Below are 16181 nucleotides of genomic sequence, written 5' to 3'. Positions count from 1 at the left end.
TCGACTCGCATCATTGCCACCCCTATGACCGTCCGTAATAGAGTGCTTCGTTCTTTATTAGTTTATCCGTATTTATTTTTAGGATGTTCCTTATTAATATATCTATTTCTTTTGTTTTTATTTTTGGAATGAGACCACTAATTTTCCATCACACATACATTCAACTTTAACATAAAATAATATTCTCTCCGTTCCAAAATATAGTTCTCATTTATCTTTTTTCACTGTAATTTATGCAAGTAGAATCTAAGAGGGATAGTAAAGAATTTTTGTTTATTTAAATAAATATTGTATGGAAAAAGATGATTTTAGGAGATAGAATGGAGAATAATTGGTGAAAGAGCATTAATTGTAACATTTTGGTTGAATAAACAAAGGAAAAAACAAAATTTAAGAAGCAAATAAATGATAGGACACGAATTTTCTAGACAAATTATGGAAAAATGTGGAACTAAATATGAAAGTGGAAAATATATTTTGGGACACCCAAAATGGAAATAGGAACTATATTTTGGGACGGAGGGAGTAGTTTCTCTTTCTTTCTATGTCTCACAACATTGTTTCTCCTAAAACTCTATGCAAAAGAAAAAGTAAACTAATAAAGGCCGGAGGGAGTATTTTATTTTGGTGTTTCAAAATATTGTATCTACTTCATTTTTTATCAGTATGTTTGAATTTAATTATTTTTGATTTTTACACAAACTTTCCAAAATATTCATCCCTTTCTTTCAAAATATGTGCTCTTATTTATTGCTTTGCACCATTCTTTTTATTTTCTTTAGGAAAAAGAAAATAAAGAAATCACTAGCTAGTAGAATAAATGCTTATTGCTACGGTCAAAAAGTGACCTATTGCTGCAGTTTAGGGCGCGCAGCAATTAAGGGGGCAGCAATAGGTATTAATTATATTGCTGCGGTTTTTAAACCGCGGCAATATCTACAAATATTGCTGCGGTTTCTAAGCCAAAACCGCAACAATATATGTTTTTTTAATTGAAAAAAATACAACATATTGCTGCGGTTTTGAACAGAAACCACAGCAATAGATACCGGTACAGGTACAATTTTTTTTTTTTTTTTTTTTTTGCATTATTCCATCAAATTTGAAAGACAAAAAGGCTAAAAGAAAATAAAACAGTATTGATTGAAACTAATTACAAAAGAATATTATACAAAATTCAAAAACATAAAAAATACAAAAAGACAGATCTGAAAAAATATTATAACAATTATCTTACACCCAACATAAGCACAAAAAGGTAACTCCAAAAAAAAGTATAAAAAAAATATATACTACAACTATATTATAATAATACTACAAAATACTAGATCTGAAAATAATATAACAACAATCATATTATTTATAAGTTGTAGTTTCGTATACAAATAATTACAAAAAATACAACAACCATTATACAAAACGCGGAACGAACTGGAGAAGACGAGCGAACTGGAAGACGATGAACTTACTGGAAGATGACGGAAGACGACAAACGAACTATAAGACGATGAACCTGGAAGATGACGACGAACGAACTGGTAGACGGCCGAATCTGGCGAGCCACGTCGAACAGCCTGCGAGCGGACGAATATGGCGAGCCACGTCGAACGGCCTGGGAGCGAAGTTACGCCTTCGAACGACCTGCGAGCGAAATTACGTCGTCGAACGGCCAAGGGTCTGCGAGTAATCTTACGCCGTCGAGTCTGACAAGCAATGAACCAAGCGAACCATGGAATCTGGCGGTTGAAGCCTCGCGAGAGGATGAGAGGAGAGAGAGAACTGAAGAGGTCAAGAGGTATGCGTGAGAGGAGAGAGGAGGAGAGGAGAGAGAGAGAGAGGAAGAGAGGAAGAACTGAAGAGGGCTGCGCGAGAGGAGAGAGAGAGACTGAAGAGGAGTACGTGAGAGGAGAGGAAGGAGGGAAGAGAGAGCGCTTAAAAGTTAAAACCCTAGTGAATTTTTTTAATATTAATTTTATAAAGCCTATTGCTGCGGTTTATTGTAAGAACCGTAGCAATATATTCAAATAATAATTATTTATATTATTTTAATATATTGTTGCGGATTTTGTCAAAAACCGCGGCAATATATTTGGTCAAATAGTCAAAAACTTTCAAACAAAATTCGTTCAAACCATATTGATGTGATTTTCAACCAGAACCGCATCAATATGGTTATTTTATATTTTTCCTTTTCCTTTTACGTTATATATTGTTGCATATGGGTAAAACCGCAGCAATATTACCGCAACAATAAACAATTATTCTACTAGTGAATAGTTCCAAGACAAAAGTACTTATTAAAAATTGTCTTTTTAGAATTCTACTGCTACCTTTATTGTCCTCATTTTCATAAAAGAAGAAGTAAACATTATGGAATATTATATTTTGAACCTCCTTTGGATATTTGATTCAAGCAACTTTTCTATTTTTCTTGAAGAAAAAAATAGAAAAGTTGCAAAAAGAGAATTGTTGGACAAGAAGTGCTTGGGCTTGGATTATCGTTGGTTCCGGACAACCAGAATGCCTCAAGCACCTCCTCCCACCAAGGAAGACAAGACCATTGCATCTTTCACCAAGTCTCAAAATACTGCTGCTCCCTTAGGCTCACAAAAGGATGTCAAATCGACTTCTCGCCGTCAAAAATCAAAGGATGAACCTACAGTTTCTAAAGCCTCCAACATATTGCCGGTTGTGAGAGGTGGTCGCCAACCTAAGGGTTTGACAAGGGTAAAATCTCTCAGCAACCGTGTGGATTATGAGAAGGTAATTTCTCCACTGGAGGTTGAGCATGGCGGTAAGTCTCTTGGCAGTGGTTCCTTTGCTTCTCGTGAACAGTCGATTAAGAGAGAGTCCCCCGAAAATGTTTCTGGCGACATTTCTACTGGGGTTAGTGTTGGTAAGCGGCTAGCCTTGACGGTTAAGGAGAAACAAGACATTATCTCTAGGATCCCTACTAGCATTCATTTAAAGGGGATAATTTTATCGAGTCGGAATTGGCAGTTGTCCCCTTTAACCATCTTCGTGCCAAGTATGATGACATCCCAGCTTATCCAGTGAGTTTTTGGCGGCCGATCCTAGATGTCCAAACCAACAAGTCATTGGAATTTGACTACCCAGAGCTTGGAGAAATTTGGATTGGCAGATGCTGCATAACTTTCAGCTTCCTTTTGACAAGCATGGACAAATGATTCTTGCCCTAGCAGCCACGACAGCCCATAAGTTCATGGAGGTACTATCCTTTTAGAATTCTTTTGTCGCTTATAGGGGTGTAAGTTCGGTTTTTGGTTTGGTTTTAGGTCAAAACCAAACCAAACCGAAATAGATTCGGTTTTGAAATTTCCAAACCAAATCCAAACCGAAATTCGACTCAATCCAAACCAAACCAAACCAAACCAAAATATGAAACCAAAAACCAAACCAAACCGGATTTTTTTTATCTTTGAAAATCCAAACCAAAACAAACCAATTTTTTTCATATTCCAAAATCCAAACCAAATCGATCGAAATGAAATTAAATCAAACCAAGATAAAAACCAAACCGAATTTAAACCAAACTTTCTGATAATTTGTATTTTAAGTAACAATATTTTTGTATTTTCATAACTAATACTAAAAAAAAAGAAACACAAAAAAATAATAGACAAAATTCGTATGTTAAGTGACAATAATTCGGTTTTTTCGGTTTTCTAAAACCAAAACCAATCCAAACCGAAAAACCGAAAAAATAATTTTTTTGAATCCAAACCAAACCGAATTTCAAAAAAAACCAAACCAAATTACTAATTCGGTTTGGTTTGGTTTGGTTTTCGGTTTTTAACCAAATAACTTACACCCCTAGTCGCTTATGTTCCTACTTTGTTCATTGTGTAACTTTTTGTTCTTTATGCAGGTCGCCAACTCCTTGGTGAATTTCACCAGATCTTATCAGGTGGTTTGTGATGAGAAGACCGCTTTGGCCAAAAAACACTCTATCTTGTCACGCCAGGTGGAGGCCCAAAACAAATTGAAGCAAGATTATAAGGCGAAAGTGGATGCTGCCGCCAAGAAAATAATTGATGAAGCTGTTGCTAAGTTGAAGGAGGAGCAGACGCAGGTCGCTAGCTTGACCACCAAACTTTCTGATCTAGATACCCAAGTTGCGAGAGTCGGCAATTGAGGATTATTGCAACTCTGACGACTTTGTCAATTACCTGGTTTAGAGACATGCCTGGAGATGGGTTGCTGCTATCCGCTGCGTTTTGCAAAAATTCCCTGAGTTTGACTGGATCAGATTGAGTCTGCTTTTGATATGGACGTGAATCAACACTTTGGTGAAGTTTTCAAAAGCCCAAAAATCTTGAAAGAAAGATGAGTTCTTGGTTGAATATTTAATGCACACACTCGAACAAGAGATGATAGAACTATTTGATTAAACACTCCTGAACTCTCAAATAGGGTTTTGATTCAATTAAGTCATTCATGGCTTAACTAATCTAGCACTAAACTCACTTCACTCCTGAATCAAATTCAATGATTTCTAAGCAAATAATTCAGAAGCAAGTATAAACTCACGAAATAAACTTTGCATAAATCTGCATCAAAACAACGTACACCCTAGGCTGTATATGTGAAAGCCAAAACAAAACAACTTCTACTATGCTTAGGACAAGTCCCTAAGTCATACTCCTAATAAAACTCACAAAGATGACTAAAAACCGGCTAAGATAACATAGACCAATAAGATATGAAGAGTCCTAATACAACCCAACTAAGCATTATATTACACGCCATTCTTGTTCCTAACAGAACTAGGAATATCTTCTAAACCTTCATTTCTTCACTCTTGATCATGCATTGTCGACACTGACCAAGTAACACAAGTGAGAAACTCTTGTCTAGAAGAAAGCAAGTTGAACCCCATAGCATCCAACACCAAGGTAATTGGTTCCTGTTGTACAAGCGCCTTTGAATCCACATCATTCTCCCCCTTTTCAAAAGAATTTGCCCTTAAATTCTCATCATCATAATAAGGAGAAAGATCACTAATGTTGAATGTAATACTAACTCCCCCAAAGTTATCTCACAATTCAACCTTGTATGCACTATCACCAAAAGCTTTTCAATACCTTGAATGGACCATCAACCATTAGGCATCAATTTATTCTTTCTTTTTCCAGGAAACCTTTCCTTTCTTAGGTGAACCCATACTAAATCACTCGGCTGAAACATAGCTTGTTTCCGGTGCTTAATAGCTCTTTCCTTGTATTGTTGATTCATCTTCTCAATTTTAGCCCTCTTCTTTGAATCCACGTGAACAAGGTCACCCCTACGAAAACGTATCAAATCAATAGGCACAAAAGGATTTATACCATATACTACCTCGAAGGGAAAATAAGTAGTTGTAGTAGAATGTGAATGATTATAGGCAAATTCAGCATCGCATAGCTTCACATCTTAATCCTTTTGCATCTTCCTTACCAATCCATGCAACAAAGTAGCCAAAGTCTTATTAGTCACCTCCGTTTGTCCATCTGTTTGAGGATGATGAGAAGTGCTAAAAAGTAACTTTATACCAACATGCTTCCAAAGAAATTTTCAAAAATGACTCAAAAACTTGGAATCTCTATCTGAGACTATACTCCTAGGAACACCATGTAATCTCACAATCTCTCTAAGATACAAATCAGCCACATGTTGCGCATCATCAATTTTGTGCATGGAACCAAAGTGTGCCATCTTTGAGAAGCGATCCACCACAACCATGATAGAATCCTTTCCCCTTTGAGTTCTAGGCGACCCCACTATGAAATCCATACTTACACTCTCCCAAGACATGTTTGGAACTGGTAAAGGCGTGTATAACCCCTTATAAAAGGTACTTTTGGCTCGTTGACAACTAGCACACCTAGAAATCACCCCTTGAACATCCTTGATCATACAAGGCCAATAAAAATGCTCACACAAAATATCCATGGTTTTATGAGTATCAAAATGATCAGCTAACCCTCCATTATGCACTTCCCTCACAAGTAATTATCTTACATCACAATTAGGAATGCATAGCTTATTACCTTTTAACAAAAACCCCTCTTGAACAGAATTATCATGACTAGGCTTCTCTAACTCCTTAGCAAACACCAAATTATCCTTGTACAAAGCCTTGACATGTTCAAACCCAAGAACTCTAGCATCAACCACAGCTAACAAATAGCTCCTCCTAGACAATGCATCAACCACTACATTACTCTTGCCATCTTTGTACTTCGAAGAAAAAGTAAAAGATTGAAGGAACTCCACCCGCTTAGCATTTCTATCTCAAAAAGGCATTTAATGGTACAAAGTGAGTTATAGAAATATCATCAATCTGGCATTAAGTTTACCCTTGTCGTATAAATTTGTTAACATCATTTCTCATAATATTAAATTGTACCGTGTACATTTAATTGCTCGTTCCAGCCGCCTAAAACATTGGTACAAGATTACGATTTAACAAAAATGATCAAGTTGTTAAGTGCTCAATTTTTTTATTATTAGCTTGATATCATTGAATTTAAATGTTGAATGCTTGTGTGTCTAGTTTTCAAGACAACTTCATCTCTGCTGTGAAGTGTGACTTGCGCGAGAGAAGAATGGCTCGGCACGAGTGGTGCGCCCGCACCAAATGAAGGTGCGCCCGCACCATGTCAGGTGCGCCCGCACCAAGTAATGGTGCTCCCGCACCAAGTAATGGTGCTCCCACACATTCGCTACGACAGCTTTCTTCAAGTTGAGGCAGAACACTTTGGTGCTCCCGCACTCGAGGCATGTGCGCCCGCACATCAGGCTGGTGCTCCCGCACCTATCGGGGGGATGCGAAATTTTCGGGTTTTTTTATCTTACGACTTAGGGCTTGTATCTTAGACTTCATATAAATATATTTTGTCATATTTAGGGCTTTTAACCACAAAATACTAGAGAGAGAGATTAGAGAAAACACAATAGAGAAGATTAGAGAGAGTCTTTGAGATTCAATTGGAAATCCATTCAATTGAATCTTGCCTATTGTACTTGTAATCATCTCGTTCATAGTGAAACAATCTTTTCCCCTGCCTTGAGGACGTATCTATCACGTTGATAGTGAACCTCGTTAAATTTGAGTGTCCTTTATTCGCTTTCTTATTTTTTTTTTGTGTGTGCTTGGTTGTTGTGAATTCTTGTTGGTTTATTTAAACGCTTCCGCATAACAAGTGGTATCAAGAGCTACAGGTTAACACCGGGGTTAATTGCTTTTGGGACATGGCAACAACAATCTTAAAGATCGACAAGTTTACGGGAAGGAATAGTTTTGGGCTATGGCAGATAAAGATGAGAGCTTTATTGAAACAACAAGGTATCTGGAAACCATTGATTAAGGGTTTCACAACGACATCAAAAGAGGGAAATCTGACTGGTTAACTGAGGCTGAGTTGGAATCTATGGAGGAAAGAGCACACTCCACTATCTTGCTATGCTTGGCGGACGATGTCATCACAGAGGTTGCAGATGAAATCACGGCTGCAGGTTTGTGGTTGAAACTGGAGAGCTTGTACATGACAAAGTCGCTTACAAACAAATTGCTATTGAAGCAAAGGTTGTTTGGCCTACGCATGAGAGAAGGTATGCCCCTAAAAGATCATCTCGATCGTTTGAATTCTATTTTACTGGACTTGCGTAATTTAGATGTTAAGATTGAGGATGAGGATGCTGCGTTGATATTGTTGGTTTCATTGTCAAGTAGCTATGAACATTTTGTAGAGTCTTTTGTGGTTGGAAAAGACACTGTGTCCCTAGAGGAGGTAAAGTCGGCACTTTACACTAGGGAATTGCGTCATAAAGCAACTGGTGATATGGTAGAGGATCGTGATTATTCTGCAGGTTTGGTAGCAAATGAGAAAAATAAGGGAGATTCGAGTAGGGATAGGAGAAAACCTAGGTCGAAGGGCCCTAAAAGTAGGATCTTTGCCATTATTGTAAAGAACCGGGTCATTGGAAGAGTGAATGTCCTAAGAAGGATGGTTCGGCTTCTTTTGCAAAACAAAATAAGGTTGACTACGATTCTGAGAGGATTTAGCTCTAATTGTCCATGAGGAGAAACGCTTAGAAGATAAGTGGGTTCTAGATAGTGGATGTTCTTCACATATGTGTTCTGACAAGGAGATGTTTTCGACCTATAGCTTATGCAAGAGTAGTGTTACTTTGGGTGACAATACGGTGTGTGAGGTGGTTGGAGTAGGCTCTGTGAGGTTTAGAATGCATGATGGGAGAGTTAAGGATCTTAGAGGCGTGAGGCATGTTCCACAACTTAAGAGAAACCTTATATCTCTTGGGATGTTAGACCGTAAGGGTTTTCGATTCCAAGGAGGGGATGGAGTTTTGCTGTGGTGAAGGGTTCTTGTGAGTTACTTCGTGGCGTGAAGTCAGATGTGGGTAACTTGTATGATTTGCAGGGTACGGCACTGGCTAGAGATGATTTCGAGTTGAAGCTGCATTCTGGGTTGAAAAGTGATGGTCTTGAGTGTGAGGTGGAGCTTATGGGGGCTTCTACACATGTTGAGGGGTCAGAGTCAACGAGAATGAGTTCAACAACAGGGTTGGAGAGTACTACTTGGGCTGAGGATGAGAGTGTCAACAGTGAGGTAGCTAGAGTTTGTGAGAACTTCTACACAATTGGTTGAAACTAAGGGTCATCAAGAAGAACAACCCAGGGTCTCTCAACAGCAGATTGGTATGATAAGGTTCGGTTCTATCGACACTTGTGTGCCAGCTTATAGCTATGGGATCTCGAGCGACATGTCTTTGCTAGGGAGTGTTGGGTTGAGAGGTGATTCTGAGGAGTCACCAAGAGGTAGCTAGATTGGAACTCTAGGAGGAGTTGCCTGCGTTCCAGTGAGAACGGGTGGAGTGCTCGGCGCGAGCATAGAAGAACTTCGACGGAAGTTCCCTGCGCCAAGGGTGATTTGTTTTGGGTACTTAGACGTAAGTGCAAATGGCTCTAGTTGGAGCAACTGGCAGGGTACTGGCTCGTCTTGATTAAGGTGGAGCTAGTGTGTTTGCGGTTCAGTGAAGGCGATTTGATTTCCGACGGGTAATAAATTGGGTTTCAGGTGAATGCGCAACATGGGTCTCATAGGCTGTGAGATAGGGTCGTTCATGATGAGTGGTCAGTGATCTTGGCGAGATTGGGATAGACTCATATGAGGGCAAACCTGGCATCAGGTGAAAGATGCATGAGCAGGAAGGGAAAGGAGTATCTCGCGTACTGTTGCAGAGATACATGCTGTATTGATGGTTTCGAGGTGGAGTTGTGTGGTAGATGCAAGTCAAGGTGGAGATTTGTGAAGTGTGACTTGCGCGAGAGAAGAATGGCTCGGCACGAGTGGTGCGCCTGCACCAAATGAAGGTGCGCCCGCACCAAGTAATGGTGCTCCAGCACATTCGCTACGACGGATTTCTTCAAGTTGAGGCAGAACACTTTGGTGCTCCCGCACTCGAGGCATGTGCGCCCGCACATCAGGCTGGTGCTCCCGAACCAGATGATGGTGCTCCCGCACCTATCGAGGGGATGCGAAATTTTCGGGTTTTTTTTATCTTAGGGCTTGTATCTTAGACTTCATATAAATATGTTTTGTCATATTTAGGGCTTTTAACCACAAAATACTAGAGAGAGAGATTAGAGAAAACACAATAGAGAAGATTAGAGAGAGTCTTTGAGATTCAATTGGAAATCCATTCAATTGAATCTTGCCATTGTACTTGTAATCATCTCGTTCATAGTGAAACAATCTTTTCCCCTGCCTTGAGACGTAGCTATCACGTTGATAGTGAACCTCGTTAAATTTGTGTGTCCTTTATTCGCTTTCTTGTTTTTCTTGTGTGTGTGCTTGGTTGTTGTGAATTCTTGTTGGTTTATTTAAACGCTTCCGCATAACATTTGCAAAATAAGTATGAGAAATTTCACTTCTATAGGTGTTAACAAATTTCACCAAGCTCTCCAATCTCTACAAATTTACTATTATGAGAAATGGCGTTAACAAATTTGACCAAGCTCTCCAGTCTCCACAGATTTACCCACTTAAATGGAGCATCTATCTCCAGGAAATGGGATTCTCTCATGTTCCTTTCTTACAGAGTCCATCTTCCTATTAAAAGTCACAATACATCATGAAAAACTCCGCAAAATGTCCATGCAAATACAACCATTGTATCGAGAACTGAAAATGTCGTTCCACTAAGTAACTGGAGAGCAACCAGATACATTTCTACAAGGCATAAATTTGTTTCATCCACACCTTAATGCTTGGAGCCTCCAATAGACGTAAGTATGATAAGCTAGTGAACTTGTAAAAAAAGGCTGACTACCAACTGAGGGAATTATGTCCACAACCTGAAGGATCCTGATTGCATAAATCAAGCATAAACTGGAACCCCTTAAACAGAGTTGAATTTGTTACTTTCATATTGTCGGACAATCAGGAAATTAACTTAATAAGCATAAATTCAATTAGAACAGAAGTGCATACGAAAATCATATACGCCAAAGATTAAAATTTTGCAAGCAAACATCGAGATTCTTTGGTTGAAGTCATTGAACAGATGTCTACATAAAGGTTACACTTTCTCCCCTAAGGCCTTGGCAGGAAATAAAAATGCATGGCCGAGAAAAAGGGGAAAATAACTAAGTTGTGTGATGTTAGTAATCTCAAGTATGTGATATGGACAAGATACAAAATTTAAACTGTAACCAGTAGCCCAAAAGGGCGTCACATCAGCAAGCTATAAGCATATAAAAGAATGGAGCCATGTTCATGAAATCTTGGAAAAGTAGAGTATCTGCTGTTTTAACTTCCAAGTTGCCCCTATGACAGGCAGTTTAGGACCTAATGTATTATGATCTGCAGCTAAAGACTGATTGGAATCATTTCTGGGTCTTCTGCTGGAGGCTGCCTACAATTTTTGTTCTCCATGTCTTCCGTTGCAGGCTGCTCAGAATTTAATTTCTTCTTGTGCTCGGATGAAGGCAGTTCAAGGTCTGATTTCATGAATTCTACCGTAGGCTGTTCAGTATCTGACACCGTTGACTCTTCCGCCGAAAGCTCATACTTCTTTTGGCTTTTTGGCGAAGGCTGTTCAGATTCTGACCTGTTCTTGTTTTGTGTTGTTGGGTCTTCAGCATCGGGTTTTTTCATGTCTTCTGCTGGAGGTAGTTCAAATTCTGATTTCTTTGTGTCTTCTTCAAGAAGCTGCTCGGAATCCAGTTCTAGTTTTCCTTCTGATGGAAGCTTTTCAGAATTTGACTTTTTTGTATCTTCCTCGTTGTCCACATGATTCTTCGCAACCTCCAATGGCCCAAACTTTGAGTCAAGGTCCTTGACTGCTTTTGTGAAATACCTCACACCCTGCGTTCCTGTCAGCCCAGCAGAGGATTCCTGCCAAAGAAGATGGATGTTATATATTCCTGCTTGCATGTAAAGTGCATATTTCAGAAAACTAAATAAAGGTTGGAGAAAGAGAACAAATGTGTCCAATTAACTTATTGCAGTGTACATGAGGAAGCTGTGCTCACTAGCACACAAATAACAGTATTGATACGAGTCAACTGAAAAAGTGAAAAGCATTACAACAGTTCCGGTTAGAAGGCATCTCTTTTCAAACACATTCTGCCTACTGTGATGATCAATAAGCCTCAGTTAAACCCTTGGATAAAGAATCTCAGCAAATCTAGGCAATTGTACATTACCATGGTTTTAAATCTCTGATATGGTTGCAATTGCAGAACAAATTTCACGGGCAGTGCAGATGGTTTGCGGCCGTTGTGGCCTACTTATCTTGGTCATGTAAGCCCCACTGCTCCAAAACCTTTACAATGCGGTCGCGATGTGCTGCGGCCTAGATCTAAGACTGTCTTAACTACTGAATCTAGTTCTTAGATCCTGATGACAAATTTGTCACTTGTGCCTCACCAACCCTTCTCACCCCCCTCTTCCCACAAAATACATAAATAAATAATAAACGAAAAACAAAGCAGAGGAAGAGTGCAGAAAAAGACCTCCTTGAACTAGTTGTATCAACATGAAACAGAAAAGGGATAAATTTTCAGATGTTTTTGCGAACATCAAATAAAAAAAAGGGAGGGAAAACACCTCTTTGCATTGATAATCTCAACATGAAATAGAAAAATTCTAAGCCGCACCACTAAAGGTATACCCCCAAGATTTGAAAAAAGCTAAGAGATGTAATGTTTCTCTTTCCAATATGGGCTACTTTATAGTTGAGGACATGCATAACTCTCCTATCACAAATAGTACATTACCTTAAGAAGTTGACAAGGAAGTATCAAAATCACAAATAAGGGTTGTCATGGATAAAATGTCATCAGTGGTCATACGTGAGTTTGATCATGCAAGTTCAGATAATAATAATGCTACTACCCATGTTTTATCAAATAGTGAAATCCCCTCAAATGATGATGGACATGAAGTACGGGAGAGTCAATAAAGAGGTTGATATTGATGTTAATGCACAAAGTGTAAATGCTCTAAAAAGTAATAAGGAGGATGAAGAACAAAGGTCAGATAATGCACCTGCTTGTGCAAAACATTTTACAGTAAATAAACATGTTCCATTCGGAGGAATAAGAATAAAATAGAAATTGACTTATGTTGGAGAGATGGCTGAGTGGCTGATAGCTCCGGTCTTGAAAACCAGCATAGTTCTTTCTTCAGAACTATCGAGGGTTCGGATCCCTCTCTCTCCTTTTGCCTAGTTAGCAAAGTTAAACTTCAAGACATATCAAGAGAGCTTTCCCAAAATTTTGGAAACTTGGTTAACATATAATCACTACCAAAACATGCACGAGACTTACATAATCACCTCAGATACATACTTGAGCTTTAGTTAGAGTCCTTTTTCTCATGTTGTAGCATCACTTCTGGAGTTCTATAGGGATTAGAAAAAACTCCCCTTGTTCCATAAGACGAGGTTGAAATAGCTTCAACTTTGAGCCATAATCTAATCCCATAATCAACACAATGAACTAAAGGTCTTGGGAGAATTCATAGGATCTTGGAATGAGATTATGAAGGTCTCCTGAACCAAGGCACTTTTTTGGGAGCAAAAAGAGAATTTCTTTCAATCATTAGAAGTCATTCTTCACATACAATGCAAGGGAGTGGGTTAATGTGCATAATTGAGAAAGAAGCAGATTATTATCATGTAATAAACTTGCCACACAATGACTGCATTTAAGCAGCCAAGACCATCTTATCACTCGTGTAAAATGACTTGAAATTGCATGAGCTAAAAGATAATCAAGGAAGATTAGCTCGGTGAGCATGTGGTACCTACTCCTAGATGGCTAATTCCCAATTGTGCTTCCACAGAACCATAACTTATACATCCTGAATCACCAATGACGAATTGACGATAGCAATTTCAGTCAACCAAAAAAAAAGACTTATCCAGAGCTGCAGAGTTTTTGTGGTATAGGTAAACTCAATGTTACACAAAAATAGAAGAGGAATCACCAAAGTAAGCAGCTAAACTGTAATTTGTGTAATCAGGATGTATCTTGAACTGTACTTTTAAAATGAAACTTCCATAATAAAAGATGCTTGGAAAATGTAAAATGTAAAATGTGTACAACAAGAACTGCAGATCCTGTATGAGAAGAGAACAAGAGAATAATTTACGAATATTACAATTTTGAACTGACCTGTATTATCTGGTCAGCTCGAGGTGCCAAATCCTCAGCTGAGGCTTCCTTGTGAAGATATTGGAGAGCGTATAGCAAGTGAGAACGAATATCATTCAAACAGTGTTCTTTAATATTAGAACTGGGAACAGTAGCTTGACAGCCAATAGAGTAAAAAGGACAATTTACAAGCTTCATAGGACAAACAGTAATGCAGTGCCTGTCCATTTCTCGTCTCATAAGAATTTCTGGGCACTTCTGCTCACAAGGAAGTATCTTGAAGGGGCAGACAGAATCATGTTGTTCCATTTGAGCGGCACTGAATGTGGCACAGCATCCCTCATTCTCACATAACACTGTCCTGAAACCACAATGTGGACGATGTTGTTCAAGTTCTTCCTCGGACTTGAACTTCATATTGCAGTGATATTCATTCTTAAAGTCTATATTTTTAAGGAGAGTTTGACCGATAGCTTCCCTCCTATCCAACAACCAGAAGCTGTTCAACTCCATTTCTTGTACAAAATCATCAATTTTGTCTTCTCTCAGGTCACTAAGAAGCCACCCAGAAACCCGACTCAATATATTCCTGTTAAGACCAGCAAAATCTTCGATGAGATCAGAAATTATTTCAGATGGCTGGTCAGTTTTTTCCTCCTGAGGACCCTCTTCTGAGAGAAAAGATTCTGCAACAAAGGATTCACTTCTCTCCGTAAGATAGTCCAGCATTTCCTTCCTTATCTCTGCAACCACAGTGCCAGGGCTTTTGAAGATGTCCCCCGTCGTGTTGTCAACACATGCAGTTGATAAACCTTCGAGTAAAACTAATGCTATCTTGTTAACCATTTCCTTGTCACAAAGGTCACAATTAAATTTTTTACTTTCATCCTTTACATCTTCAAACTTCTCTTGTTTAAGATCAACCTCTGTGAACGATGTATCTGGATCCATCATGTTGAGACCAAAATTTCAACAGATTTAATACCCCTCCTACATAAGAATATATATAAGTAGTGTATTGAGCTAGAATCTATGTAGTTGTAACAGTTAAGCGCTTCACAGCCATTGGAACTTCAACAGCAATCATAAACCATCCGCCTAAAGCAAGACAGGTTAATGATTTAAATTAGAATATGTTCATAAAATAAATTTTCTCAGTACCAAATCACATAAACACTATTATGAGGACCTAGTCCAAGTCACAGAGCCACACATATTAAAAAGCACCCGATAGACAAAATTTATGTAATTAGGCTTGCAACTTGTGTTGGAGCATCCAACTGTCCAATGACATGCATATGGAGAGTCGAGGGTAAGACATCGGAGCACTAGCATATCAATCAATCATTTCTCAGCCAGATATCAACAATTATTGCCTAAGAAATTTGATAATCCAATGAAGAAACAAAAAGCACAGGAATGGCATTGAAAATTATACATTAATTTCTAATGACTTCAAAAAAATTCTTTACCTGTTATTAGGTCATCAAAAATATCATGAATATGTAGACATTTAAGAATCACAAAAAAAAAAAAAAACTGCATCTTTAATCTATAATCACAATTCCCATTTTAAACATCATACAAGCCAACTAAACAAAACACATTTTTTTTCCAATAATACGCAGGGAATTCGAAAGGGAACATATTATATAATTAAATAATTATGTTCATAACAAATCATTCAAATAATCAACAATAAATGAGCTACACCAAATGTTCAATTACATTTGCAGCAAATGCTCGAACCAAAACTAACATACATAAAAAATAATCTAGAACAAATTATTCAAAGCTTATATAAATAATACAACATAATTAAAGCCATCGCTACCTGGTGTGGGAAAGACCCCATTTCTCCTGAATTTGGTTAAAGAACATAATCATACCTTAATTTCACAGAATTTCATTTTCATCCTGCAAAAGAATTGAAAATCATCACATCCTGAAAAAAAATTAATTGAAAAGCACATAATTGGAGTTAGGTTTACAGACATCAAATTAAATCGTCAAATTCTTACAGATATCAAACAGATATTCTTCGTTTTCGATGCCACATTAATCCGACCCACATAATCGGAAGGTCGAATTCTCTCAAAAGAATGCCGATCAAATTCGCTAAGAAACAAAGTGTAAAATGTGGTAAATTGATATTGAGGAGAGAGAAAGTTGTTTGAAAGTAATGTTGGATGATCAAAGGGAGAGGAGGGAGACTAATTTCTATATTTAATTGGTATCTGACCCGTTAAGATAGGTGGTTTTTATTTAGTGTTGCTCCATGCTCATCTTTGTTTCTTAATTTTCTTTTATAGATAGGTTGGACTTAAGAGGTGGTTTGATCTCTTACATGAATAGCGTTAAAAGTCAAAAGTAAAGAAATTAATTTAGAGTTATATAGGCAAGCATCCGATATAAATATATAGTGAATGGTTTGGGTGATGGCCTAATTGTTGCAAAACCTATATTTGACGAGTAATGAACCGATATTATAATT

General features: G+C 38.1%; 2 protein-coding genes across 5 annotated transcripts; both read right to left on the bottom strand.

Moving 5' to 3' along the window:
- Positions 1-5118: 5118 nt before the first annotated feature.
- Positions 5119-6418, bottom strand: LOC104883483 (uncharacterized). The gene is made up of 4 exons (XM_057391576.1): positions 6360-6418; positions 6022-6289; positions 5594-5907; positions 5119-5305 (listed from the first exon to the last, which is right to left on the bottom strand). Exons 1-4 carry the CDS (start codon positions 6416-6418, stop codon positions 5119-5121), a joined length of 828 nt encoding a protein of 275 aa, XP_057247559.1.
- A 4120-nt stretch (positions 6419-10538) lies between these two features.
- LOC104883454 (hypothetical protein) lies at positions 10539-15977 on the bottom strand. 4 transcript variants are annotated; one of them, XM_010667981.4, is made up of 4 exons: positions 15709-15977; positions 15522-15604; positions 13709-14785; positions 10539-11423 (listed from the first exon to the last, which is right to left on the bottom strand). In XM_010667981.4, the coding sequence occupies exons 3-4, from the start codon at positions 14639-14641 to the stop codon at positions 10896-10898; spliced, it is 1461 nt and encodes a 486-aa protein (XP_010666283.2). In that variant the 5' UTR covers positions 14642-14785; positions 15522-15604; positions 15709-15977; the 3' UTR covers positions 10539-10895. The 4 variants fall into 4 exon arrangements, with proteins under 4 accessions (XP_010666283.2, XP_010666284.2, XP_010666285.2 ...); XM_010667982.4 differs by having other exon boundaries at positions 13709-14677; XM_010667983.4 differs by having other exon boundaries at positions 15577-15604.
- Positions 15978-16181: the final 204 nt, after the last annotated feature.

This window comes from Beta vulgaris, chromosome 8, assembly GCF_026745355.1.
Source record: "Beta vulgaris subsp. vulgaris cultivar EL10 chromosome 8, EL10.2, whole genome shotgun sequence".
Classification (NCBI taxonomy): Eukaryota; Viridiplantae; Streptophyta; class Magnoliopsida; order Caryophyllales; family Amaranthaceae; genus Beta; species Beta vulgaris.
Note: the sequence above shows the minus strand (reverse complement) of the source record. Positions and strands in the feature narration are given on the sequence as shown.